The sequence below is a fragment of the Melopsittacus undulatus genome, chromosome 2 (assembly GCF_012275295.1).
Source record: "Melopsittacus undulatus isolate bMelUnd1 chromosome 2, bMelUnd1.mat.Z, whole genome shotgun sequence".
NCBI classification, from domain to species: domain Eukaryota; kingdom Metazoa; phylum Chordata; class Aves; order Psittaciformes; family Psittaculidae; genus Melopsittacus; species Melopsittacus undulatus.
In genome coordinates this window covers 87,263,037-87,290,637 of record NC_047528.1, presented here as the reverse complement: position 1 = coordinate 87,290,637, position 27,601 = coordinate 87,263,037, and the positions used below count along the sequence as shown (strand labels likewise).

Below are 27,601 nucleotides of genomic sequence, written 5' to 3'. Positions count from 1 at the left end.
GCACCTTGTTTACCAGAACACATATGGGCGGGGACATGTTTTCTAGCTGCTCTTAAGAGTCAAGGGCAGGTGGTATTTGCCTGTAGCTGAACATGGGAAGAATCAGATCCTGTACCAAATACTGTGTGGTGTAAACATAAAATAAAATGAAAAACAAAACATACAAAAATTACTGTCTTAATTTCATTCAGCAGCTCAGTGTCAGTGCTAGACAGATAACGTAACTGAAGAACAAATTCAGCCTTGTGAATAGACCTGTGTTTCACAAAAATACAGTCTATGAATACCAGAAAAAGTGTAACCATCCATGTGAAAAACGCATCAAAAGCATGCGATGCTCTTTGTATAGGCTTAACTTTCAGTATTACTTACAAGTTATAAAGAAGCACAAATACCGTGAGAGCAAATACCCTCAGCTAATCCTTTGCATGCTCTATAAAGCATCCATTTCCTAAGAAACGTATCAGAACCAGCAACACATTTCACAGTCCCTCAAAGCAGCTCACAAATGGTTATGACTTTTAAACATTGCTGCCTTGGGTCAGATTTAAACTACCTCTTTAACCCTTTGTTCAGACGTATCCTGTGGCATCCCAGAGGAGGTACTGAAATAGTAGTAGCAGTAGTAGTTATCTATTTATTTACAAAGCTTTCAATGTGCAGAGACTATGTCAGCCAGGGGGCACTTCATTATTTCCAGCGGTCCAGTGTACAGAAAATTAATTTGGACAGATTAATACAGGAAAAAATGCATTCTGTAGAACATCTATAGAAGATAGTAGCAGGATTTCCTGAGAAACTAATTAGAAATGCCACTCATTGTTTAGGAGAGGATTGGTTGTGTTTCCAAATTATTTGGCTAATCCATACAAAACTCACTTCTAGTATGAGAACTGAGGATTATTTATTCCTCTCACCTTGTATAATTATACTAACCTACTGATCTGAAGAAAATGCTGAGCATTTGAGGGACTAATGAGTTGTTTTGCTTTCTGGCTTAAGGCAGGAAAAATTCCCCATGGGCCTCAGAAAAAAAACCCATCCACAGCTGAAAGGCAAACTGTCCTCAGATTCTACAGAACCAAGATACAGTTTGGCATCTTTCTTGAAACAAGGGGAGGCTTTCTGTTTAATTTAGACCAGTGCATTAAGGTCCAAGTTTTTGCTTCCTCATTTGAGGTACCTTGGTCAGCAGGGTTGCTGAGAACCAGTTCTTGTTTGGCTGGTCCTCCTCTGTCGGTGAGCAGGGAGAGAAGAGCTCCTAGCCTCATGGTTCAGCCCGTGCAGAACTGAAGGAGTCCTACAGACACATCCTTCTCTCTTGGTCTCTGTGTGGGAGAATACCTAAAATTGACAGGGTTTCTGACTTCAACATCTTAGTTACGTGTTTCAGATTCATGGGATTAACTGAATTTTAATGCATGTGTTCCACTTGTTCTACAAAGACACTGATAGCAAGGTTACATGTTTTCAAAGAGCATGTGATACCTACCTAGAGACCAATTCAAGGGCCAAAACACAGTTGCTTTGTGCCTCTTGGACATCTGAGGGCCCCCTGTCCAGCCTCCAGCTGCTGCTATGAAGGGTGGCAACACGTACAGAGGTGATATGTCCTAAACCAGCCCTGTGAAGGTGGCACAGATGCTTTTTGGATACTGAATTAGGCAGTTTCTACCTCCCACCAACTGCTGATGGCAATTAGGTACTTAGATGTTTCCTTGGGGTATTCAGCTATGGAGAAATACAAACACTGATAATGTAGGCCCTGTGAATCTAAAGTGATGCAAGTTAATAAATTGCATGTTAATAGGTAGCTGTTCTTTGTGCAGGCAGGCTATACAATTATTTTGTTAGCCACTGATTTTGTTGGTCATTAAAAAGAAAAAGGTGTGATATTCTAGTCAGAATATTAGTAGTGTTTGTTAGAAAAGCCTTCAATTAACAGCTGAGCTCCAAGTTAAGCTGTAAAAAAGACAGCAAGAGGGTTTATAAGTTGATTTTAGTTTGCATTATTTGTGAAGTCAGTAGCAATAAACTATTTTGAAAGTAGGCTAGAATAGACCCAAAAATTAATTGTAAATGGCTGTGATTGATAAACTGTGAAACACACATTAAGGATCCTGTCCACTGGTTCTTTACCCAGTGCCATGCTGGATTATCCCAGTTTTCCATTCTTCCTGGCTTTGCTGAAAAGGCAAACAAAGTTGGTTTGAGTTTTTACATCCATTGTAAGTCAAAGCCAGTCTCGCTCTGTCTTTTGGCAGAATGTGAGAGATACCTTTTCTAATTTAGAAGAAAAAAATTATTAGCTTTCACTCAAGGATGGTTTTTGCTATGTGTACAGGGAAATTTCTGTTAGCAATATTTGCAATCCCTCCTTAGCAGAATTGCCCTAACAAAATAATCAATATCCATCTAGCTCCATTTATACAAGGCATCTACAGGCTCTGTAGGCTCCCTCCCTCCACCTCACAGCTCTGGGGAGGGAAGAAAACCTAATACAAATTCAAACAATCTGTTCATCTGATCTATAGCAGAAGGGGTTTGAGCAAATACAGACCAGCCTCACCCACCCAGGGGCGTAAAGCCATTGAAGGCCAGCAGTAACTTTAGGGGAGGAGTCTCATTGAGTGCCATTTCCCTGCAGCAGCAGAGACTTGCTGAAGAAGCACTTGAGGAAGCTGAACCCAACAGAAACACCAGCCTTTGGCTGATTAGATTTGTCAAATGACTCCTGAATCACTGTCTAATGGGAATCAGCATTGCACTTGAGTATGCTCTGATGCTTGGAAGGGAAGGAAGGGAGAAAAGGAAGTGTATTAATAATGCACTGAGGCATCCTTGTCAGCTCTCAGGCTGTTCACCCCCAATTTGCATATGCTCCAAGCTGTAAGAAAACACTTTGCACAGCAGTGTTGCATTTAACAGAAATTACATTATAATTTCAGATGTGGAAACTTATATTTCAGGTCTGAGGCTGTGAGATGTCCCATCAGGCTGTGCTGTCATTATCTTCAACAATCGAAATGCATGTTCACACTTAGTCAAAATCAAGGGAAGAAGTTACTCCAGCCTCCACTTGCCAACTCAGACCAAAGTGGAACGAGTATAAATTAGAAACTTCGTTATTTCCCAGTAATTTCTCTATGAATTGGAGTTTGTCCAAAGCACTTTTTCAGAGGTTGTGTAATTGAGCCAATACCTCTCTCTAGCTTTGTAAAGCAAACTGCCCCCAAAGAAACCCCCTTCTCAGAGAAGGGGAGTTTTCAGGTGCATTTAGGATCTGCACTCACACTTTTGTTCCAGCTCCTACATGCTGCCAAGCAGCAGAAAAGCCTTCAGCTGCTCTTCAGAGGAAGTCTTGCAGTACAGACAGAGGGGTACTGTAGCAGCCAGCTCATTGTCCTGATTTCTGCCAGGGACTGGCTGGTCTCATGAATCAGGGTTGCAGGGGTAGACCCTGCCTTTCTCTGCTTCCTCCAGTGTGGCATATTGGAGCTTAGAGATGGGTGAAAACCAGGGCCTGAAGCTGGGAAATTGCATCCCTTTCTTTTAGTGTGTTTCCATTCCAGAGTTTGATATTTTGGGTACCCAAAGGGAATGGTAAGCACCAGTGCAGCAATACCCACTGAGACCTTTCTGCAAATCACTGTTAAGCTTCTGTCACACTTTTGTTTGCTGGATGACAAAGTACTGCTATTACATAACCAGAAGATGGCAGCCTTTATTTCAGTCTGTTCTCTCTTTGCAGCAGATCTACACCAGCCGTACTTCAGCACAGCTGTCTGCAACTGGCATCTACTAACAGCAGCCTCCCCTAATGCTAGGCTCTGACTTTTATAATTCAGAAGGACACCCTGGATTTAGCGAAAGTTTTGATGACAATAATGGTGCTCAGGCTATAATCCAAAGAGTTTTGGAGTGAATGATCTGGCTATGTGTTGTGATTTAACCACAGCTGACAGCTAAGTACCACACAGCCACTTGCTTACGCCCCCCCAGTGAGCTGGGGAGGATAATACTAATATTAATACTAATTTTAATACTAATAAGAAAAAGAGAGGGAGGGATAAAACCAAAGAAAGACAAGTGATGCACAATGTAACTGCTCACCACCCACTGATCAATAGCCCAATTAAGCACTGACTGGTCCTTTCCAGGTAACACTCCCCAGTTTATGTACTGGGCATGATGTGCTGTGGTATGGAATACCTCTTTTGCTAGTTTGGGTCAGGTGTCCTGTCTCTGTTTCCTCATAGCTTCTTATGGCCCTCCTCACTGGCAGAGCATGAGACTGAAAAGTCTTTGATCAGGGTAAGCATTACTTAGCAACAACTAAAACATGGGTCTGTTATTAGCACTGTTCTCAGATTAAAGACAAAACACAGCACTGCACCAGCTACTAGGAAGAAAATTAACTCTATCCCAGCTGAAACCAGAACACCAATGTCCAATGGAAGTCCAATGCCAACATGAGCAGTAATTATGTCCTTTGCTTCATTTACAACCCCATGTCAAGTGGAAGTTGTCTTCTTGTACCATGAGCAGCAGCAGAGCTCACAGTTATATTTCATAGAGTAACAGCAGGAAGATAGAGGTAGCAAAGGACATCTGTCTTGTCTTGTGCTTGGTAAGGTCATAGGCAGTGCAAACTCATCCCCCTGTCTGACCCATTCGTGGTTATAGGCTGGTGCATATCACATCTCCTGGGACACCTGGAAGAGGAGATGGGCAGTTCAGAGCAGAGCAAAGTAATATGCCTTGTTTACTGATGGGTCCTGCCCTATTCTGGGAAAACGTCGGAGATGGAAGGCAGCTGTATGGAGTCCTCAACAAGTTGCAGAAACTGCTGAAGGAGAGGGTGAATCAAGTCAGTTTGCTGAGGTGGAAGCCATCCAGCTGGCCCTGGACATTGCTGAACGAGAAAAGTGGCCAGTACTTTATCTCTATACTGACTCATGGGTGGTGGCAAATGCCCTGTGGGGGTGGTTGCAGCAATGGAAGCAGAGCAACTGGCAACACAGAGGTAAACCCATCTGGGCTGCTGAACTGTGGCAGGATATCGCTGCCTGTGTATAGAACCTGGTGGTGAAGGTACCCCATGTAGATGCCATGTACCCAAGAGTCAGCCACTGAGGAACACCAGAACAACCAAAAAGTGGATAAAACTGCTAAGATTGAAGTGGCTCAGATGGACTTAGATTGGCAACATAAAGGTGAATTATTTTTGGCCCAGTGGGCCCATGACACTTCAGGCCATCAGGGCAGATGGACACTATTGCCCAGGTTATTCATGACTATGAAACATGTGCTGCAATTAAGCAAGCCAAACGGTTAAATCCTCTTTGGTATGGAGGACAATGGCTGAAGTACAAATATGGGGAGGCCTGGCCCATATTTTACTGCTCTTTTCCCAGCTGAAAGCTGCCAGCATTCCTCTGCTAAAGCTTCCTTTCATAAGTAAAGCACTCTTGCTTAGGAAACTTTGTTCCCTGCTCCTTCTATGTGCCCTGGCTTATTCTGTCTCTACTGTGCAAGACGAGGCTAAAAAAAAAATCAAGGAGAGCAAGAAGCAAGGAACAGAAACTGGGAAGTCAAGCGCCACAAAGAAAAACAAGAGGAACAGGAACTGCAACTGAAGCCTGAAGCTTGATTGCCAAGTGCAGAAGTTAAGTGGGAAAAGAAAAAGTTACAGTTCAATAACAAAGAGCACATTTAATTTTCCCTTCTGGATTTTCACCAAGATGAAATTTGCTTTCTCTGTGTGTGTGTGAAAAGCAACTATTGCAGGGAACATTTACAAAGCAAAATTGTTTCCAACTGCTCCTGGAAGAGAAACAGTCCAAAAGGCAAAAAAGGAAACCGACTAAAATGATGTTTCCACAGAAGAGGACTTTCAGAATTTGACCACTTTTATACTTCTTGACACTGCTATCAGGACCTGGGAACTGAGCTCTGTGCAGAGAACCTAAGAGCAGTCACCAGCTTGTTCTCAGCTTGGTTTCTGGCTGGGGAAAACCCGTGCTGCCAGGCAGCAGAACCTGGTCAATGGGACCTGGGAACCCACTGGTGGGAAGCCTACACATTATGGCCTGCCCAACTGCACAGTGTTGGCACATCACAGTGGGTGGTATATTTATTCAAATATATAATGCTAATTGTGCCAGTGTTTGGGAGCATATTTGATCCTGGGAAATGAGATTAAACATAAACCCAGGAGCTGGATCAGCTATGGACTGGAAAGTATTGCTATCAGAGAGACCAAGTACAGCTGCAGTTGCTTGCTCAGAGTGTATCTTGAGCCTGGATGTGCCTTTAGCACACTCCACGTGAATCTAGTCAGACCTAGTCCTTGCCTCCATGCTAGAGCATGGCTGGAGGGATGCTGCCTTACCTGGGGGATGCTGATGTCCACTGCACCAAAGCACGCAGACCCTGCAACCCAGCACTTTGTCCTCATGACCTCTCACATGAAGGATTTCCAGTCGGAGGAGTTTGGGTTGTCAGGTCCCATGCTGGGCATTTTGGAGGTTGTATGATGGTCAGATTGTGAGGGAAGAAAAGCCTTCCTGAGGCAATGATATCAAATAGCCAGCCAGCAGCTCTGCTCCTGCATCTCCTGCCCCTCCAGCTCCTGGTGGCCCAGCAGCATGTCTTGTTCCAAGGTCCCCACCCCCATGGAGCTGGCTAGTGGCAGCCACATCACCCTGTAGGGGCAGGAGTTGCAGCTGAGGGGAAAGGGGAGAAAGGTGATGAGAAGCACAAGAATCTCACAGAAGTGTTTTTTCCATCCCCAGTGCTGATTTCTGTGGCTCTCAAAGGTGTTGACAGGCTAATTATGTGACCTGCTGTGAGGGGCTTGGGCACAGCTGCTGTGGTATCTGTAAGAAAACCCAGCAATTTAATGAAACAAGAGGCAGGTTCTCTCACGTGCATCATCTCCACCTGATCTATCTGCTCCATGGTGCTTCTTATTTCACTGCTAGCATGGAGGATTAGTCTTTTATTTTTCCTTTTTTTGTTTTTTCCCCTCTTTCCCCTCCATTGCTCCTTCTGTCAGTGCTTGCTCTGATCCTTGCTTTATTTCCAAGCATCAAAAAGTAGCCTTTTCACCTGAGGCTTTTCCATTTCTCAGACATGTCAAAGCAATTCAGTTTCCTCCCTGGTGCTGAGGGATTTGGTGCAGACTTTGGTCTCTGCCATCTCACGCCATACTCTGATAGGACAGAGCACCTCCCACCTCTGCCAAGGGAGTCCAGGGCTCTTCCTTCAAAAACTAGGGCACTGAGCACCCCTACTCAGGAAGGTCACCAAAGGCTGTCCCACCCCATGGTCCAGGTGAGGACCCTGCTTGCTCTCCAGCAGAAACAGGTGTTTCCACAGTGCTTCAGACTCACGGTTTTCATAGCAGCAGCAGCTTGCTTTGAGACTTGTCAGTAGTGATAAACTCAGTCCCATTCTGTTTCAAAATTGGTTTAAGAAAGATGCCAGGCTGTTAATATTTAAGCTAAATGTTTAATGTTTAAACAGGGAAATTGTTCTGATTGTCAGAAAGAGCATTAAAGCAGGATGAAAACTGGTCTATAATTGCTGACAAACACTGCCCTTTCTCTGCAGCAGCGTGGTGCCTGGGAGCTGCAGGAGTTTCAGAAATGACAATTTTAATCAACTTCTTCTATTCATTTGCCACTTACCACTCCCACAGCAGTGAGACGTGCTTTTTCCCTGCTAAGTGGGGAACATTGTACCTGGCCCTGTTTAACAGTTGGAGGCTAGTTCAGCTGAATTGAACTTGCAATTCAAACCCCAAATTGCGATAGAAATGTGTGTGGAAAAAATGAGGCTGGATTGTGTCTGCTCATGGATATATTCCAGATGATTTGGGGTCCCTTTTGCATGCACACACAAAAGCTATGAAATTCAGATGTCAAGTTTGAAGTCAGCACAAAAATGATTGCCTCTGGTTGCCACAAATACAAGTATGGATGAATATTTTTTAACAGGTATGGACAGTGTTTTTTCAGGTGGTGGAAATACCCACATGGGGGAAGTGTGTAAGGCTGCAGAGCCATTTCATGCCACAAAAAGCTTGTCAAGAGCAAGCCCAAGCTCCCTCCCCAGCCCCTCAGGAAGGCTTTGTGGTTGTGCCAGGTTACATGACTGGATAGTCCCAGCACACAGGAACTCTTGCTCAGGAATAGCTGAAACTGGGGAGAACATATTCAGCAGGGAGCCCTCGAGTCAAACAGCAATGCACATTAGTCATTTTCCCCTTCTTAATGTGTTCCTAAGGTGGATGCTAAACCAACCTGTCAACCAGCCTTTAAACAAGCATTTAATACTACCGTTTAAGGTGTTCAAAATCCAGGCTGGGTCCTACTGAGACTATTCACTCCTTTCCAGTGCCGGTAATTCGAAGTGCATGCAAAATTAAAGGTAGATGGGAAATTTGAAGCTGAAAATATAGACAGTCTTTTTATCAATAATCTGTCCAGGCTTTTTTTCCCCTAGAAAAACCAGTAGTGGTTAGCTGATTCTCACACAGAATAGCTGTGAACAGTGAACAAAGTAGCTCAGGAGACATGTACTGTCCATATGGCCGTTTCTGTGTGATACTTAACACTGGCACCAAGAGCACCCGCTCACATCTGATGACACAGGGTCACCTGAAGCACTCTTTCCCTTAGGAAATGGCTTCTGGTTCAGAGCCCACCAGCACCTAGGCTGTAATTGGTCTGCACTTACATTGTCTACAAGGCTTTGGTACAAAAAAGTGAGAGGACATACAAAAGCAGTTAAAGTGGAGGCTAGGAGCAAAGTCATCTTGGGTATGTAGGTATTTCTGTTGGTGTATACGTATGGATCATGTTGAGCAGAGCAAGGGGTTGGTGGCTGCTCTGTGTGATGTGCCCAGTGATTTAACACAGTAGAGAAACACAATCATCCACAAACTCACAAAAAACTAGGCAAGAAAGAATCTGAAGAAAAGTTTATAGAAGAGCTCCTCTTATCAAGGTTTCAGGACCGTTGAAAAGCACATTTCGCCCATGTTGAATGACAGTTGAGTCCATGGACACACAGGATGCTCAAATTTCAAGGCAAAAAGACTGCAAAACGGTTGTATGCTGTGAAACATATATTCCAGACTTCAGTTAAACACTAAAGTGATTATTTTAAGTGTATCATGTACAGAAAAAGAGCGGAACAGGCAGATGCATCCAATTACTGTAATTTACAAGGCAGTAATTCAAGTCCCGAATATATTTCTCCTTATTGGAGGAAGGCGGTACAGATTACAAGCAAAATGAGGGGCAGTGAACTGACAGGGAGCCAGGAAGCTGCTGCCATTTGGAAAACAACAGCTAGCAACTGCTGCCATTTGGAGGGGTTTTAACTTTGTTAATTTATTTCACTCTGCTTTAACAGCAAATGTCTGGGCTGGATTGGATGCTCTTGGGCCAGGAAATAAGCCAGAACCACATCATGGCCGTGCCACACTGATGCAGACCTACTTCAGAATAGGTAAGCATAGATACTTGCTTGAAAGTGGGCAGATAAAGTCCACTCATGCTTCCTCTTGCTGTTTAGAGAGCTGCTTCCTGCTAATTACATCTTTTCATCCAGCTCACGGTAAAGTTTCACGTTGTGATGATTAATAATTAATCAAAGGCATGTGAAAATTAATTTGGCAATTCTGCATCTGATTGGCATTCTAATCTATTCTGTAAAGCAGAGATGTGGGAATAACCTCAGATATTCTGAGCTGCTATCCAAGGTGAATACATAAGGGCATTTATTACCTTGTGTGGTAAAAAAGAAAGTGGTGAGTGATAATGAATGCATTCTCCAAGGCCTCTTTGCCTTTTGACAAAGGTGTGATTTGCATTTTGCCTTGCCTGCATCAGGAATATGCCATCAATATTATCATGTCCAATCAAAACAAATGGACAAGGAAAAGGCATATTTGAAAAACACCTCCACAGCTGATTTATTTCTGCTTAGCTGGTAGCAATGGCAGGAGATTTGATTCCTTAATTGTGGCACTAAAAAGAAAAATCACAAGAACAACGTTTGCCCTTTCCAGCTGTCCATGCCACTTCTCTCCAAAAATAGCACTCATCTGATAAAAGGGAAGAAGAGGGAGTATGCAGCTTTCACTGGACATGTGGTCCTCGCTAGTTTCGAACTAGTAGTCCTTTTTTATAGGCAAACAGCCCTGCAGCAGCCACAGAGGTGAAACACATGGTTGAGCTAAGCAGGCACAGCAGTCCCGGCACAGAGGGCAGGTTCCTCTCCCAGAAGCTGGTGGTGAACGGTAGAGCTGGGACATCCTGGGGGAGAGAGGAGATGGTTACCCTCCCTCACGATGTGAGCAAGGAGGTGGCAAACATCCCACGCTAGGTTGGAGAGGTCAGAGGCTTTCCCCGAGGACCAGACCAGGGGGAGGAGTGCCACAGCTACAAAACACCTATTTTCTGTCATCCCCAAAAGCCACAGGGCAGTGAAAATGGAGTTACTTGTGACAGGATAGATGTTACATTTGACTTAAAACCACGGCCTAGGACAGGGCAGAACTAGGCTGATTTCCTACATTTTGCAGTCCCCGTGGCTCCAAGATCCTTGTCCCTGGCTCTTTGCCATCCATTGCTCAAATAGGAGTAACCATATTCTTCAGACAAAAAAAATTAGTCCCATCAGCATGAGTGGTAACCAAAACCTTGCATGGGGTCAGGCCCCACAGAAACCACTGAAGCAGGGACTGCAGCCTTACTGAGGGGTGTGCGCCTGACCAGGTAACAATGAGAAAATCTGGCTCACCTTTGACTCTGGCTCTGGCATCCAAACTTCATTCTCTGAGATCCTCCCCATTCTATGCAATATCTACAAGAAAATATTATTTAGGTTTTTTTTTTGTTTGTTTGGGTTTTTTTGGTTTTTTTTTTTTGCACCAGAGAGAAAAAATTAAAAAGCCCATGCTACTTTCAGTTTTGGAAAAGGAGAGCAAGTCAGAACAAGGTGACATTGTTAAAAGGCAGAACTATGATCACCTGAAAGGGATTTGAAACAGAAGATATATAGTGATTTCAGAGAGTAATTTCTAAAAATTAGGACTCAGAAATCCCCATGAACTACAACTTCTTCAGATGTTTATTTCCATTTTTTTCCTGAGTACAAGTATAAATGCTTTTTCATGTGACAGTTTGAGAATGGAAAGGTGAGGTTACCACCATGCACTCAAGATGCAAAGCCTATTAGGAGTGATCACAGCCCAGAAGAAGGAGAAATACAACTCTGGACCTTTCAAAGCATACATCATGAAGTTATCTCTTGGCAGTACAAAGCTTGTAAAGGATTTTTCTTGAGAAACTGATTGTAACAATCATGGAGGTTCTTGAGGGCAAATAAATGTCTCCAGAAGAGACAGACTTTGAAGCTACTGCTCACAGGCGTGGAAAATAGGAAAGATAAATAAGGTGACTTGAAACAAAGCAAGTAATGATGATTATAAGGTAAATATGATGGTCTGTCAAACAGAAGCAAAAGGCTGATTTTTCCCTTAAATAACAGTTCTGTGGCTCTGCCATACAGCAGTTGTAACTGTAATGTATACCTTTTAATGTGTTTTTTTTTTCCTTCCCTCCAGACTGTTGTAAAGGGATTTCACTGTGACTGGGAACCTAGCCCAGTGTGTGTCATTGTGAGGAGTTTTAGCCCTTATCAGAGCCGCCCATTACAAATTCATAAAGGAGAACTAACTGCACTCTCTTGTAAAAGGAGAAGCAGACGGGACTTATCAAAACTGAGAACAATGCTCAGATACAAATTGCTGCATAGGAAACAGCTGCAAGTATTTATAATGACTTAAATAACTTTTAAAACATACTGTGATTAACTTGTTAGACATTGTGGTAGTATATCTAAGGGCAGCATTAGGTTGTAGGGTTTTTTCTCTCTAGACATGGGGTACAGGGCATGAGCTTCATTTTGAGTCTCCAGTGCAGCAACACACTGCATAATGTTCTGATTTGGGTGAGATTCTTGGCTTCACTTTATTCAATAACAAACTAAGTAAAGTTGTTTGTTTTGTTTGTTCATTTTTAAAAGAAATGTTTTGGTTCAAATCCTTTTCTGGGATTCTTCCCCATCAATTCTATCAGCTTCTACAAAATTAAAGGGTTTGATGCACAAAATCAGACCCTCCAAGCTGTACTTAATCCTTTTTAGCCTTTTAATAGAGATGTTGAAAGCAAACCAACAGTATGTACCTCTCTGGCTGCTCTCTCTCCTGCTTGTACAGCTCCTTCCATGTATCCACTCCACTGGGTAGCTGTCTCTGTGCCAGCAAAGTAGATTCTGTCAATGGGCTGGCGAATGATCCTTCAAAACAAATTGAGAATATAAGACAAAAAGTAATAGGAAGGTGATGGTCTTTCTAATAGCAATTTATGGGCTTTGATGGAGCACTCAGTTCTCCAAAATTCCTGCAGACCTGGCCTGGGGAGCATGGTGCAATAAGCTGTCCCTGCAGGACCACATACTTGCTTCTATACACAACACTCAAGATCTGAGAAAGAGAAAAACTAAGGCATAAATCAGTGTTCCTGGCTCTTGTACAAAATAATATGAGACTTATTTTAGTGCTGGGATAAAGGGTGATCCAAACAGCCTCCAGAAATACAGTCAGCTGATAGATTTATGTTTTCTGCATGGCAGTTTTGTTGTTATCCTGCCATTACAATGGGATGTGAATGATGTTTTTGCAGTGATGGGTCACTAATACCAGCTTATATTTGGAGGCTGGACTTGCTTGACTGCACGTCCTGCCAAAAGGGGATAGCAGCTGAAGGCCTTATCATTCAGAAAGTTGCATTTGCCCTGCAGGGCCATATAAGCCAGCCCCTCAGCCGTGCAAAGCTGCACAAGCATCCCAGTTAATCCAGCCCTAGGTGATAAGCTCCCTTTCCCATAGAAAGGTGTGCTTGATCTACGGACTCCCACCCAACCCCCAGTTAGGTTTTTCCTGTCTGCCTGACACCAGCTTTCCCAGGTCAGAGACATCACCCATCAAGTGTTCAGACAAATTGCAGCAGAAGAGTTTGTGCACAAGATGACTTCTTCCCACATGCATCTTGGCATAGAGACAGGGTGGACATCCTAATGAGCTCATGCTGCGATGTGCTGCATCGTTTATCTGGTCTTTCATTATGGATACAAGACTTGTCTGGTTGTTCCTATTATGTGCTGAGCCATGCCTTCCACAAACTTTTCAGGAATATACTGAATATTAATCAGTATTATCTACTGCATTCCTTTAGGAATATAGCAATTCTGCATGGGGAGGGCATGTGAGGCTTTGCTGGGTGGAGGAGCAAATGAGTTTTCATGTAAGGGAAATGTATGTCTTCCTCTTGTGATGTGACTCAATGAGCTTTATAACCTCATGCTCCACCTACAGTCAGTGACAACTTTTAATCTGTCCGAGATGCGTGCCCTCAAGATCTTAGAAAGCATTAAAGGGATCTGCTGCAAATATTGTGTAGCAGCAAATACTGTACGTAGCCTAGTGGGGAAAGGTTTTGTGGTTCTAACAGGTCCCCTTGTAACTGTGTCTTGTTTCCTTGAAAGTCACAAGAGAACCACTGCTGTTATTAAAGTCAGTAGTAAGATCCTTATTAGCTGAAGAGTAGGGAAGCAGAACGAGGGTTGGCATTCCCCCAGTATGCTACATATGCCATAAGCCTGTTGCATAAGGTGTATAATTGCACATGAGCTAAGAATTGTATAATAGAAAGCAAATAATTCTGTGTTTTACCTTCCATAAGAATACATTATGCCTGGTGGGAAGTAGGCTGTGTAACAACCCCCTGAATATTGTTCCATGCTCCAGTTCTTTTCTTCATAATGCACAGGCTGTAAGTATCAGCAAACATTAGAGAGTGAAACAGTGACAGAGAAATTGGAAATAAAAAAATTTCTTTTGAAGAGGAAAAAACCAGGCTAAGGATACCTGTCAAAGAAGCACCCTGTCATCTGGCTGATGCTATCCATCTGCACAAAATGAATCTTTTCATTTTTACAGAAGCACTAGCCTCCCACTGGGAAATGACAGGACAAATTAAACCATGCACTGCCTTCTCTTTTCTGTAAAGAGTGAGACTGGCAGCTCTTTTCTTCCTGTACTAGATGCTGTTGCCCTCCCTTTGGGAGTATGGATTATATGGAACAATATGCAATTTCAGGCACACAATTTAGGTAATAAGAATTTTGGCTTCCTCTTCCAGAACAAAGAAGGAATGTTACTGTACAACAGGGGTGAAAACAGGCATTCATTCCTTACATGTAAAGCCTCTTCCATCCCCATTGCCTTGGCATATGCCTCACAGATCTTCATCTTCCTATATGAAAATAAAATCAGTCATGGTAAAAGAAAAAGAAAAAAGGAAGGTGGAAAAAAAAAGTCTCCATTATTGCTTTTATTATATAAAACCATCACATTTACTACAAAATACTAGACAGAAAGCTGAATTTGGCTTTGTTTTTAAGTCTGATTTCATGTTCTTATCTCAGCATAAATATTTCAAATGCTGATCTCTAAATGTGACACCCAAAAATGGACCTAGGGAATGGGAAATGAAGGTTGATTTTGGCAATGAGCTCTAAAAAAATAAATCTTTGTACAGTTATTTTAGTATGCAGAGCCAATTCATTCTCATGTTCACTGACTTAAGATCAGAAGAGAAGCAACATAAATCAGAAAAATCTCTACAGATTTACTATAGCTCTCAGCAAAATACGATCTCGAGAATACTATTTACACTCCTAAACCAAGCTCCTCTTTTATTTGCATGTGTACCCAAAATCCCATTTAAAGAGTACTGTCTGTTCATTTCACAGGCTAAAGGAAAACCCATGCTGTTGTAAACATGGAGGTTTGAAAAGTTTGTTGCATGGTCTGAATGTGAAGGACACCAGAAACTATGCATGTCAGTGCTCCCTATATTCCTAGGGTGAAGCATCATTCAGTCAGGATGCAGTCTGGGAATGTGGTAGGAAAAACCTCTTGAGTTCACATAAAGACACAGAGATGCTATGTCATAACATAGAAGAGTGGACAGGACTTGGAAACTTATCCCTACCTGGATGACTATTAACCTAGGCTTGTTTCTTGGCCTGTTTATGCTAAAAGCTCAATCTTTGCTCCCGTTTCCATATTAGTAGTTGTGCTGAGAATGTGCATACATGAGTATGCACACACATATTCACACACATTCCTGTGGGGAACTATCCCAGAGAACTGACTGACTTCTGAAATGTTTGCAGTTTCTGAACTCTTACCTCTCTTCCTTACTGAGATGGGCCAGTTTAACAGCTTTTCTGGCAAGGATGAAACTGAAAAGAAAAATATGGCATGTAAATATCACACAGTGTCAGCACCCTGGCCGATTTGCAAGGTCTTGCTAAAAATTAATCCAAACTTTTTTTATCAAACATTTTTTTTGTCATACCTCATTATTTAATAATTACAGGTTACTAGCCTTCACTGCCTACCCTCTTACAGATAGATCTTATCCAAAAGGATGGAGACCCTGAGTTTTCTTAAGGTTTTGAAGATTTGCAGACAGCTGGCCAGACCACTGCCCATGTCATTGGGTGTTAGCAGGTGATGGGAACCTGCTGCTCTGACAAGCACTGCACAGTGTCATGGACTGGTTCTATTGAGAACAGGGATCAATATTTATTCAGCTTGAAGGAAACAGATTTGGCAATTAGTTCATCTGACCTTAGTGGAGATACCTGGGAGATGATGTTCCTGCACTCTTAGAAACTTGCATAAATCCACAGGGAGAAAGCAGGAAACTATTTGCCATGTGGGGTTTGGAGGAGACTTATTGCTCTCAGGCCATGGAATTTTTTAAACATTGAACATGGTCATAAACACGCACAGTTCATTAGAAGTTGTAAGTTTTCCTTGCCAAGTACTTAAGGAGTAGTTGCCTTACATTTATATTGGCCTTTTTTGGCAGTCTCACTCAACAGTGGAAACACTTGTAAAGATTGTTTGCTCATATTGGCTCAACCTATTTTAAAAGCCAGCTATTCCGTATGTTTCATACCTGTTTGTCCAAACTACAACTTTTTTACTTGGCAGTTTCTTCAGAGTTCCCATTTCTACACTGCATAGCTGCTGTCCCACTCAATCACCAGCTGATGTTCATTGTCTTGCCTCAGCAAGGGGAAAGGAGGCAAATTAGGATTTCTTGGACAGCTGCACTTTGATTTTGGTTCAGGCACTAAATACGAGGCTCAATATAAGCCAAACACAGGCTCATAAAGCTAGGTGAGAAAGGGATTTATTTCTAGATCTACTCCACGACAACAAAAAATCCTTACCTGAATGATTAAAATGAATGAACTACATGAATGAACTACAGCTGATTTCAGCAACTCTCTCCCAACCAAATCCTTTGTACAAGGCTATTTGTAGCAGAAGCATCACCTAAAAAGTTACATGGACTAGAGTGGCATAAGATGCTTGTTGGAAGTACTCTCCTGCATCTATGAACACTGTGGGAATGAGTAGTACCACTGAGGTAACCTGGCCATTTCCCCTCTTCCTTCTCCTCCCACTCCTTCATACAAAACTGAATACACATCTGTGAGTGTAGGCTAGAAACTCTTAACCCCATAATGGCAGGGAAAGTTCCATCAGGTTTCGTGTCATCTATGGTTATTCCAATTGGAGACTCTTCATCCTCAATGACGAAACAACCACAATAACCTAAGGGAGGGAAAGAAAACAAAATTACTTCCAGAGAAACTTGCTGATCATATTTTTGATAGCAATGAGCAAGGAAGATTATGCAAAAAGGACTTGTACAGTAATTCCTTTGTCACCAATAATACCTACATGTCTGAAGTGGTTTTGTAACAAGCTTTCTCCTCTCTTCCCTCTGACTCTGGGACATTTTGTACACAGGTTCATAAAAGTCATATTTAAATTCCAGCATTACTTAGCAAAGAATGTCTTTGGATTATTGCAGGTCCCTCTGGCTCTCTATAGTAAGGGTAATAAACACTAAAATAAACAGATCTAGTAAAAACTATGAGTAACTTTGGCCAAAACAATAGCAGCAGCAACAAAACCCAGTGTAATTGCATCTGGTCACAGTGGGCTCAAATTTACACCATGTATTGATTTTGCTAATGGTAAGACTGTCAGGATTGGTATCCCATAACAACATTGTAGAAGAAGCATGGGCCGTCTAATCTAGTATCACATCAGTACATGGTTTAGATGAACATACAAAAATTCCCATATAGATAACAATGTATAAACCTGCCTACATTTCTTTCTAATCCCAGTGTCTGGTTTATACCCTGAAACATACAAATTTATATTCTTTTGATTAAGAAGTATTCTCACCCAGTACAACTCTCAGTATTATTGCACAGGAAGTGGAAACTAATCTGCTCATACAAATAGTTCCGGAAATGGTATCAATTAAAGCTGAGAAACACAAGGTGTTGCAGCATGTGGAAAAAATATCTTGAGTTAAACAAAAAGCTAACCTATATTTTCTATCCCTTAGAGATAATCGAGTCTATCGAACAGAGGATTAAACCCAGGGAAAGTCTTGCTTACACCTTAAGCTTTCCTTGTCATCTGCTGTAAATTCTCTTTGGCTGCACTGTGTCCCTGGCAGGGAGAAGCAGGGACCTGCTACTGCAGCTCTCAGCAACGCTTCCCAGGGAAATCTTACTTGTTCTCTAAGTCATCCCTCCTCAGCAAACAACAATGGATCCTGTTTGTTTCTGGCCCCATCTTTGGGAAACGTGTGCACTCAAGCTTGGAGGAAGAGTTCTCCTTTCTGAGAGCTTTACCTTTCACTTTTCTGTGTGTTTGGTTTTGGTGTTTTGCACCTTTAACCCCCATTGGATTTATTTCCCAACAGACAGCAGATCTTCAGAATTCTCCTATCATGGGGCTCCCAAGTCTTTCATTTTCCCCACATACCTTTCTTTTCCCAGAAGGCTTCCCTGTAGTACATCATGCATTTTATGACACATCCCATAGGCAAACGCTGAATTAACAGGTTTCTCTTTGGTGGCAGTTCTGGTTTGTAATGAATCTTCGTTGTCAGGACTGGGGGAATAGCACTGATCACATACTTGCCCTGAAATGTAGAACAGAGTCAGTACAGACAAAGCACTGCCTCTCAGTGAGCTCACCCTGCAGGACACTTTTGAAAGATGATCTTGTTAGTTGTTAAACAGATTTCCCACACCTGACTCTACTAGTTAGTTTTCCCCATACTGATATTTCAGGTGACCAAAATAATTCTGCCATTTCAGAGAAAGGAGATGGAAAAAGCATATTTTTCTGCAAGTAGATGATTCTTGACAGCTTTCCAGACACTACAGGACCAGAGCCGAAACTTGGCTGGAGACAAATGAGAAATAGGACAAGATAGATCTTATGGCATAGGTAAAAGTGCCTTTTATCATGCCCAGAAAAATCTGACCCACATTTATACATTATAAGCTGTTACAACAACAACAACAACAAAAAAGTATTCTGTGCATTTTCACAGGATACAACTTTAGGGCAAGCAGCCCTGGTGAAAATGCTCTATCTCCCTTGCAGGTACTGTATCTGATTGGAGCGATGAAGGACACTGTTTCAGGGCTCAGGGTGACACTGTGTAACAACTGGCGCTTCTGCTCTCAGGTGCTCTCATGCAGGAATCCTGTCTCCTCTAACTTGGTTCTCACTCACCCAGCATGGAGGGAGAAGCCAGAGGTTTTACCCTGAGGTTTAAAAACTCGCTGGTGAGGGAGAGTCCCTCCTCCAGGACATCCTTAGACCAGCTTCTCTGTCAAACAGCCCCTTCCCTTTCTGCTAACATTCTCTAAATATCCCACAAACACTGCCAGCAGTGAGATGGGGATCTTGCAGACCCTGGTAGTCCTGCACAAACCCCTGTGGAAGGCTGAGCTCTGTGTTCAGAGGGAAGCTGCCACCTTATGTGTGCCACTGCAGGTAATCATGTACTGATGGAGAATTTCACTGCACCACTGCACAGAGGCCAATCTCACTAAAGGTGTTTGAAATGTCTTTTTTTGTTGTTGTTCTGCAAACCACAAAGTTCGATATGAAGAAGAACATTATTTTTCCTTTCTTTGAAATGGTCTCAGTGCAGAACCAAAATGTAAAAATAAATAATCACAGAAAATGTTAAGACAGAAAAGACAGAGTAATGACAGAGTAATGACAGAAACTAACTAGCAGCACACCAAGAAGAGACCCAGTCATAAATAAATCTGTAAAGCAAATTTCACAGAGTGTCAACATTGTCCGAGAAATGGACACACACAAATGGGTACTTCCTGATTACATCTGGCTAAGAGCTGCAGCAGATGTATTCCCCCACTAACTGCATACTCAACTTTTATTCTGATCAAATTACCTCATATATCTCATGGTTTAGAGTCTCCACAATGACATTATCACCTGTCTGATCAATACGGACCACAGGTCTCTCGAGTCTGACTCTGCCTTTGAGGCGTTCCATTATTTTCTCTGATATCTGACCAGAACCCCCTTTAAACTTCCTCTCCTAAAAAACAAGCAGAAAAGAAAAACAAACAAAAATATCACCAGCATTAATCATGATGACATTCAATAGGACTTCTGCTTACAATAAAGAAACTTCAGGCCAGATCTGCAAGTTGTAAGGTGCATAAAGTGGTGCAGACTTTTAAAAGAGCAAAGGCATAAACCTCAGCCTCAGTGGGGATTGCTGCCTAAGCCATATTTGCAATGGTTTCCTCAATTTGCTGGAGTAAAGACTCTTGAAGCCCAGTGAACAAACACATACAATGCAGGTATTCTAGCTAGTATAAACATACCACTTCATTAAATGATGTTTTGAGTATTTTACACATCGCTGTGCTACCAAAACCCTCTTGTGTGACAAAGACATCACCTTGCATCCATACAGTAAAGCCTGCATCAGTGCAGGAGCAAGACAGATCTTTAGTTGGGTCTGGCCTCAAGTGCAGCAGACAATGAGTTTTATCTGTCCCTGGAAGGCATGAAGACATTGCTGTCTGGAAAAAAAGGACAACCTGTGACACATATTTCCTTGTGTTGTCTGTGCAGATGCTCAGGGGAAGCAGTAGCACTCTTTTATCTACTAGCCACCAGCATTATATCAAGCAGCTCACTTCTACATATAAGATACTGGTATTGGCAGGAAGCAAAGGATCCACAGAGTCTTCTGCTGAAAGACTGGAATGGCTGTCTGAAGAAGTCTTGTAAGACTTGTCATGGCCACTAAGTCAGAAGCTTTTAGTGCTTTTTGTTCAACTGGTTTGTACTGGGATGAGGGGAGAGTGAGGGATGGTAGAAACCAAGACAGATTGCCCCATCTGGCCACAAAGAATTGGAAGTGCTCTTCCCAGGCTGGCTTTCCCCTCTCCAGGTCTTGTTAAGATGCAAGTATCTTGGGATTAGTTTTATTTCTACTTCTTGTTGCAATGTCTAGCAGTTGCTGATGTGGCTGCAATGTTGTAAATGAGGAGCTCCTGGGGAGGAAGGCTCCCAGATCTTGCTCCTGCTCCAGGGCAGCTCTACTTGTATCCTTGGCACAGGGTTGCTTCTTCTTACCCCAATGGACAGATGTTGATGGAGTATTTGCATTTCTCCAGGCAACTTCCCTTAATGTCTCCATATCCTGGTGCACTTGGAAGGGTGTGACGCTGTTGCTGGTTTTGTTGTTGGTAGCTTAAGTTTGAAATGCTACATGTGCTTTCTGAGGCTGCATTAACTGAAATAAGAGGCCCGCAAAAGGTGCGGATATATTCCATCCAAATTAATTTGCCAGCACCCCCTTCCCTCTTCTGAAACTTCATTCAGAACAATCATGTGAAAACCATGATGTTTTGCACCTAACCAGGCACCTGCCACAACCAAGGTGAGAAACACTCTGAAGTAGCTCATAAAACTTGCTGCCATGCAAGCTGTCCCAAGAAGGAAGGGTCTTTTGTTACTTAATTCCAATTCTTGTCATTAGAGGCTTCAATGGCAAAAAAACCATATTGCACTCTGAAGTACACTTGCTTTGAAGTCTTGAAAATACTCCAATGTGCTAAGTAACCCATAGAAAACAAATTGGCAAAAAAAAAAAAACCAACAAAATAGCAACAAAAGAACTTTGTTGAAGTGAATACAGGAAAAAAACTATTGACTGAATTGTCCCAGTTTATCCCAAAGCCCAGCTAATAAAATTCCTCATTGTACAGAGTTAGCCAAGAGGGCTGTTCCAGCCCATGGGAACACAACTGTTACCAGTGCCATGTGCACTTGATGTTTTGCCCTCTTTTCATTAACTCCAGGGCTTTGACGAGTACAACACTCCACTTGCTTTTTATGGTTTCAAGAGAGGAGGAAGAATATGAGACATTTTATACCTGGCCCCCATTGGTGATAGAAAAAATCCTGGCTGTGCCCCCACACTGTCTCACATACCACAGGAACCAGAGAGCGGAGACTTCCTGAGGCTCAGACGTGACATTGACATTCACAAAGAACGTGGCAAATTCTTTAACAGCTCTGCATGAGACACAAGAGCAGAAGCAGACAGTGAGTAAATGTGAGTTCCTGACTGCTTACAGGTTTTTCTTCATTATGCTCAACAAGGGCCGCTTTTCCAAAGTCAGAAAAGCCAAGGTGATTTTTATGTGTCTCACTTTTTAACTTGTAGCAAGTCTGTTTCAGTGGGTTTATATCAGCCCTCCCCTCTGCCCCAAAGTATTTACCCATTCAGTATGAAGTTCTTCTGATTTCATCTTAGTCCTTTCTATAGTTTCTCAGCTGCTATTCCTTTCATCAGAACAAGTATTTTTCTCAACGTAAGAATGCATCTGGTAACCTATTAGTGAAACTCTTCTGCATTTAATCTCCATCGGGAGCCCATTGGGCACGTCATTTCCAAGGTCTGATGGGTCCTGAGGGACTCAACTAGCCCAGACGTTCTCCATCTCCTACATAACATTGCTACACAGACTTTTTGTGAAACCAAGAATCAGACATAGTAAATAACCCAGAGAAACCAAACTGGCTATCATTGCCATAAACATGAGGAGAGGACCAACTTCTACCACAACAAACTTACACAGAGTTCCAGCAGCAGGAAATGAGGACCTGGCTATTCACATTTCTTTCATTTGTGGCTACAGATTGCTAGAAGAATAGAGATCATTTTGCAAAGACGATGAAATGTCTTTGACTTGGATGAAGTTTCATGAAACAACATGAATTTATAATCACCTGCTAAAGGAAGGAACTTTGAAGGTTATATAGGCTAAACCACGTAACTTATAAACTTCCATAACTTCGTTTCCCTGGGTACTAAGTCAAGTCAACTCTATTTCTTAAACCAGGATATGAAAACATCCTGCATGCAAGAACCTTCTGCTGCAATCTTGAAAGCACCAAAACACTAAACAGCTGTAAGAGGCTCACACCTAAGAAATATGAGCAGGGTCTGCAGGTTCAGAAGATGCTGATCTGTGACACATGACAAACAAATTTTCTTCTATAATCTTGCAGCAGGTCAGACAGAAAATGCTGCAGAAGAAGGTTTTTTTCTTTTTCTTCTTTTTTTTTAATTGTATTTTAGGGTGCTATGGTTTTAAACTACTTGCAGAAAAATCTGCCTTGGCTTAAAGATCTAAAATGACTTTTTACTGAGTTTTTAAACATGTTTCAGCTGAGTTCATCCATTGAAACTGAAGTGCCACAAAACCATCAGTAGTAGAAGCAGTCTTTCTGAGAAGCATGCTAGAGGAGAGGTCACTGTAAACTATAAGTTCTGCTTTTATTCTGCTGGCTCCCTGACCAAGAGGAACAGTAAAAACTAGAAGAGAAAAAGCCAGAGAACTTGCAACAGAAAGGGTAGTTCAAAGTTTGCAGGCAAATGGCTCATAAAACTAATAGTAAAGAAAACCATAATGCCACAGAGAGCAAGAGCAAGTCCAAACAGCTGCACCCTATATCACATGGAGCTGGAGCAAGATTTAAGCTAGCAAAATAAATTTCAGATGGAAAGTTTTGGTCAGGAAGCTGCAGGCATAGGGCTAAACCACAGTCAGAATGAAAGAGCAAACAGCACAGCTGCACACACAAAAGTCACTGAATACACAGGGGAGGAGAGTGTTACAGAATAGCACGGAGGATGGCACAGCAAGAGGGGACAAGAACTTACACGAGCATACTTCTCTTTGCTTTATAAGAAGAATTAATTCAAAAAAGGAAGAAAAGTGTATTTCCAGTTGTTATCACCTCTTATTGAACATTGCTTGTTTTTTTTTATTCATACAGTTTGGTCCCTCAGAGACATATAAAACACACAGGCCATTTTCTAGGTGATAAACCAATTTGGACCCTCTTCCGGCCAACTAGGGTTGGTGCTCTCTTGGACCTGCTACCGACAACAAGAAAGACCTGTTGGATGAGGCAAAGGTGAAGGGCAGCCTTGGGTACAGTGACCATGAGACTGTGGAATTTAAAATCCTGAGAGTAGTAAAACAAATAGCAGAATAGCAGCCCTGGACTTTGGAAGAGCTGATTTTGTTCTCTTAAGGACTTGCTTGGCACTGTCTCATGGGAAAATACCCCGTAGGACAAAGAACGCCAGGAGAGCTGGCTGTTATTCAAGGACAGCTTCCCAGGAGCAGAGGGAGGGTGCACTACAATAGGCAGGGCTGAGCAAGGGCAGCAACAGGCTTGTTGGGATGAACACAGAGCACTCAAAAGGCTAAGGCAACAAACCAACCAGGAAAGGGAAAGGCAACAAGAAAGGTTGCTTCAGCTGCCTTGTTTCTCTCTAAGGGTTTTGGTAGCCCAGCAGGCACTACTGCTGAAACAAGGAGCAGCATCTGAACTTTTCCAGAGTTTCCAGAGCCAACAGCTGCTCACTCCCCACTCTTCAGGTCTCACACTGCCCTATCCATGGAGTGACCACTGGAGAGCAGCTGCCCTCTGGTACAGCATGCTGCTCTGTGATTTGCCAGCAGCACCTGCCTGCTGCCTGGTACATGTGATGCAGCTCACACAATAAAGTCAGACACATATGATAACAACGCAGGAGGACCTAGCCAAGAGTCAGGGGACATCACTCCTCAACTCCTAGCCTGACGTGGGGCTGGGGAAGCCCCTTCACCCCTTTCTGCCTCCATTTTTGTGCCTGCAAGTAGCTTTTATTCATGCCTATAAAGTGGAGATTTATTTAAAAGGTTCTTTTCCTAAAGACAAAGGCCCATGCTCTCCAAGTGCATGAAGTGAAAGCATGGAGGAAAGAGCCCACACTGACACTCCTATGTGTATGGGCCTCCTGAGGCAAACCCCACATTTCTCCAGTACCTTATTCCCACCTGCCAGCCAAACCAAGCTCTGTCATACCGCCTTTATCCTTTACAGGCTACCATCTTCTCAACAGTGCATCACAAAGACCTGCCTCATCTCAGATACTTCCTGCTCTCTCATCACCTGTACCCTTGTTGTACTCAGCTGCACCCCAGAATTTGCCACTGGCATTCTAGATAGTCGCTAGATTTCAAAGTGAATGAAGAGTTATGTACTTGGTCCAGCAAATCTTATTTATCAGCTCTTTCATGGTCATTTTATCCCATTCTTCAGCATGCGGAGCGTCCCATGGTGCTTCTAGAGGAATCTGGAGAGAGAGGTGTAATATTCAAGAAGTTATTTAGCACTATATCATTGCCTGGTTATAGCTAGTTAGTAACACAGAGCTGACTGACATATTGACCAGAAGTTGCTTTTGTCCCCCTGTAAATTTGGAATAAAATAACTAAATGGAAGAGCTTCCACTCACACCTTAGAGCATAAATTGTACTGTGACCACTAAATCTGGCTTTGGCTGACCAATACAGTGGGACTTATATGGCCTTTAATTGTCCAGAAGCAAGGTGTGTGTTCTGATTTAGTTGTCCTGATACCCGCCTAGTGCTGAGGGAAAAATTCTTTTTCCAGTCAGAGATTCTGTCAGATGGGTATTCAGAGGCCCCTATGTCTCTCTGTGAACTACAGAGGAAGCAGAAATGCCTAAATACTATCCAATTATTTTTAGACAGTTAAATTCTTAACAGTAATCCATTGCATCAAAGTACCATGATATGTGATGACACTAATACATATCTGAAGCGGTAAAAAAAATATGTATTATTTTACAAAAAAAATGTAGTATCATGGACAAATTTGGGTCTGCAAAACCACGTGAACCCAATGAACTTTGCAGGAATATTGTTAGTTATACTTGAAGGTTGTTATAAGGTAGGGCCACTGGTTTGAAGCCAGATTATAAGGCAACTGGTAAATATTTGAAAGACAGGATAATGTTCCAGGCTAATTTTTGTGCACAGGAAGATCTACAGTTGTACTGCTTTAATTTTGATGGCATTTACTGTGTAAGAATTTTTGAAATAAAATTTTAGAAATAAAATAAAGTGGATTTTTAGGCATCTACAAAAAAAAAACCCAAAAACAACAAAAAGCACACACACACACACACAAAATCCCTAAAGAATCATCGTTACTCAAATAGGTTGTCACAATGGAAGGGGAAAAACCCTTCTCATTTCCCATCTCATGGAACAGCTTTCCTTGACATGAGAAAATACCTATACTGAGGTTCAACTTATTTTCTTCAGATATCTTAGACATCTTTGGACCTTTTTGTATCCTCTCATGGAATCATAGAATGGTTAGGGTTGGAAGGCACCTTGAATGCCCTATTATTCCTGATACTTCCTGGGCAACACAGGTGTTTTTCCTGATGGATGTTTCTTTTCTTTTTTCTTTTTTTTTTTTTTTTGTAATAAGAAGCAATAAAAATTCCTGCCATATACAAAACAAACCAAAACCAGATTTGCTCATGGTGACATGAACATTTTAAGAAACAGATGCAATTTACACAGCCTACCTCTTTTCCAAGCTTGTCCACTGTCCTCCAGAAGTTATTGCAGTCCAAGTAAACTAAGGGATTCCATGTTGGAGGGGAAATACCTGTGAAACGGCGTGACTTCCCCTAAAATACACATAACAATGTAAGCAATTGAAATAGAATAGAGCATATCTTCATTGCTCAAGAACACAATTCTTGAAGTCATCACATGGTTGACCTTTTGCCTTTTGGTGTCTAAGCACCTTTATGGTACACCTCACCTACAAAAGCAAATGTGCCTCTTTATTATTCCAAGTACCCTGGTGAACCTACCAAAAATGTGCCAAAAAAGGGTTTTGGCTTCAGGAAGAAAAGATCTATACAGTTTCAAAAATTGTATCAGTACTTACAATGTGTATAAAACATAACTGCAACAGATAATAATTATTATCTCTCAGATAATCCTGTGATATCACAATAAGCAAAACTGTCTAACAGCAGGTGGTTCTTTGTGATAACTTTAATCTGAAAGGACTAGATGAGCAGGCAACATTTTCTCATATTAAATTGCTTGGAACCTTCCCCCATATAAATCAACCGCAAATTTCTCATCAGACCTCTTTAACTGTTTTTGTTCTTCCAGGTGTGTCAAAAGTTTACATGAGGTCTCATGGCAGGATGCAGTGAACATACTGCAAGATGACAGGTAGGAGCTGTGGTGCTTAGAGGTGTGCAACATGCTTTTCGGTGCAGAGCATACCATGCCAACCATACCATCACACCTGGCAGGTGGGAGTCACAGACCAAGCGAGAGACTGCAAATGCAGAAGATGGTGACCCAGGGACAGGGGGACACTAAGCAGGAGCCAAATGCACTTTCCCCACACTTAGTGAAAGAGAATTTATAGGTCTTCCCCATTGGTAATGGTGTATGCATGTGTAAATACAAATGGATTTCTGATATTCATCAGAACATTTTTTCTGCAAAGATCTTAATAAAGATAAATGGTGCAAATGAAACTCAGAGACCACAGTGAGCTTCCAAACTTGGAAAAAGCAGTAAAAAAAAAAAATCCAAATTCCCACATTTTGGTCAATGTTTGTCAGCCCCAGGGCAGGTACAATGGAGGAGGAGACAAGAGCACATGGCTAAGGGAGAAAAATCACTGTGGCCAATACTGCTTGGTTCTTTTCTCCCTAGAAGACAGCTGCAGCAGTAGCTGAACCATGGTGTCCATGTGGGCCCATGGTGTACCTCCTCCTCATTTTCAGTGAATGCATCTGCAGATATGCTCTGCTGTTCAGTCTAGACATAGTAATCTCTGCTCTCGGCCAAGAAAAGAGCAATCTCAGTACTTATGTCAGTTTCAGATCCAAGTGCTTTAAAGCTTTCGGTTATATATCCAACAAACCCTGAGTTTTCAGTTCACCAGGATGATTCTGGAGGTGGCTGGTTACTTCTGGATTTCTGGGTATGTAATCTTAATCTTGTGTGAAACATTTTTTTTTTTGTTTGGTTTGGTGGTTTGTTGGATTTTTTTTTTGTTTGTTTGTTTCTTTTATCTAATTTTATTCTGGTTTAGGGGGTTATGTTGGAGGAAGGTGGGCAGGGAATGCTACTCCAGCCTTCTCCA

General features: G+C 42.2%; 1 protein-coding gene across 1 annotated transcript in view; it reads right to left on the bottom strand.

Annotated features, from left to right (window-relative positions):
* Positions 1-8,971: 8,971 nt before the first annotated feature.
* LOC101869228 (amine oxidase [flavin-containing] A) overlaps positions 8,972-27,601 on the bottom strand; it is a 40,256-nt gene continuing 21,626 nt past the window's right edge. Inside the window, exons 4-15 of the mRNA XM_005151720.3 lie at positions 26,007-26,111; positions 24,646-24,737; positions 21,475-21,616; positions 19,470-19,619; positions 18,017-18,176; positions 16,684-16,780; positions 15,337-15,390; positions 14,339-14,396; positions 13,814-13,911; positions 12,267-12,378; positions 10,819-10,881; positions 8,972-10,331 (exon numbers count right to left, since the gene is read on the bottom strand). Of these exons, the coding sequence (XP_005151777.3) occupies positions 10,176-10,331; positions 10,819-10,881; positions 12,267-12,378; positions 13,814-13,911; positions 14,339-14,396; positions 15,337-15,390; positions 16,684-16,780; positions 18,017-18,176; positions 19,470-19,619; positions 21,475-21,616; positions 24,646-24,737; positions 26,007-26,111 (1,287 nt within the window). The 3' untranslated portion in view covers positions 8,972-10,175. The remainder of the gene's footprint in view (positions 10,332-10,818; positions 10,882-12,266; positions 12,379-13,813; positions 13,912-14,338; positions 14,397-15,336; positions 15,391-16,683; positions 16,781-18,016; positions 18,177-19,469; positions 19,620-21,474; positions 21,617-24,645; positions 24,738-26,006; positions 26,112-27,601) is intronic.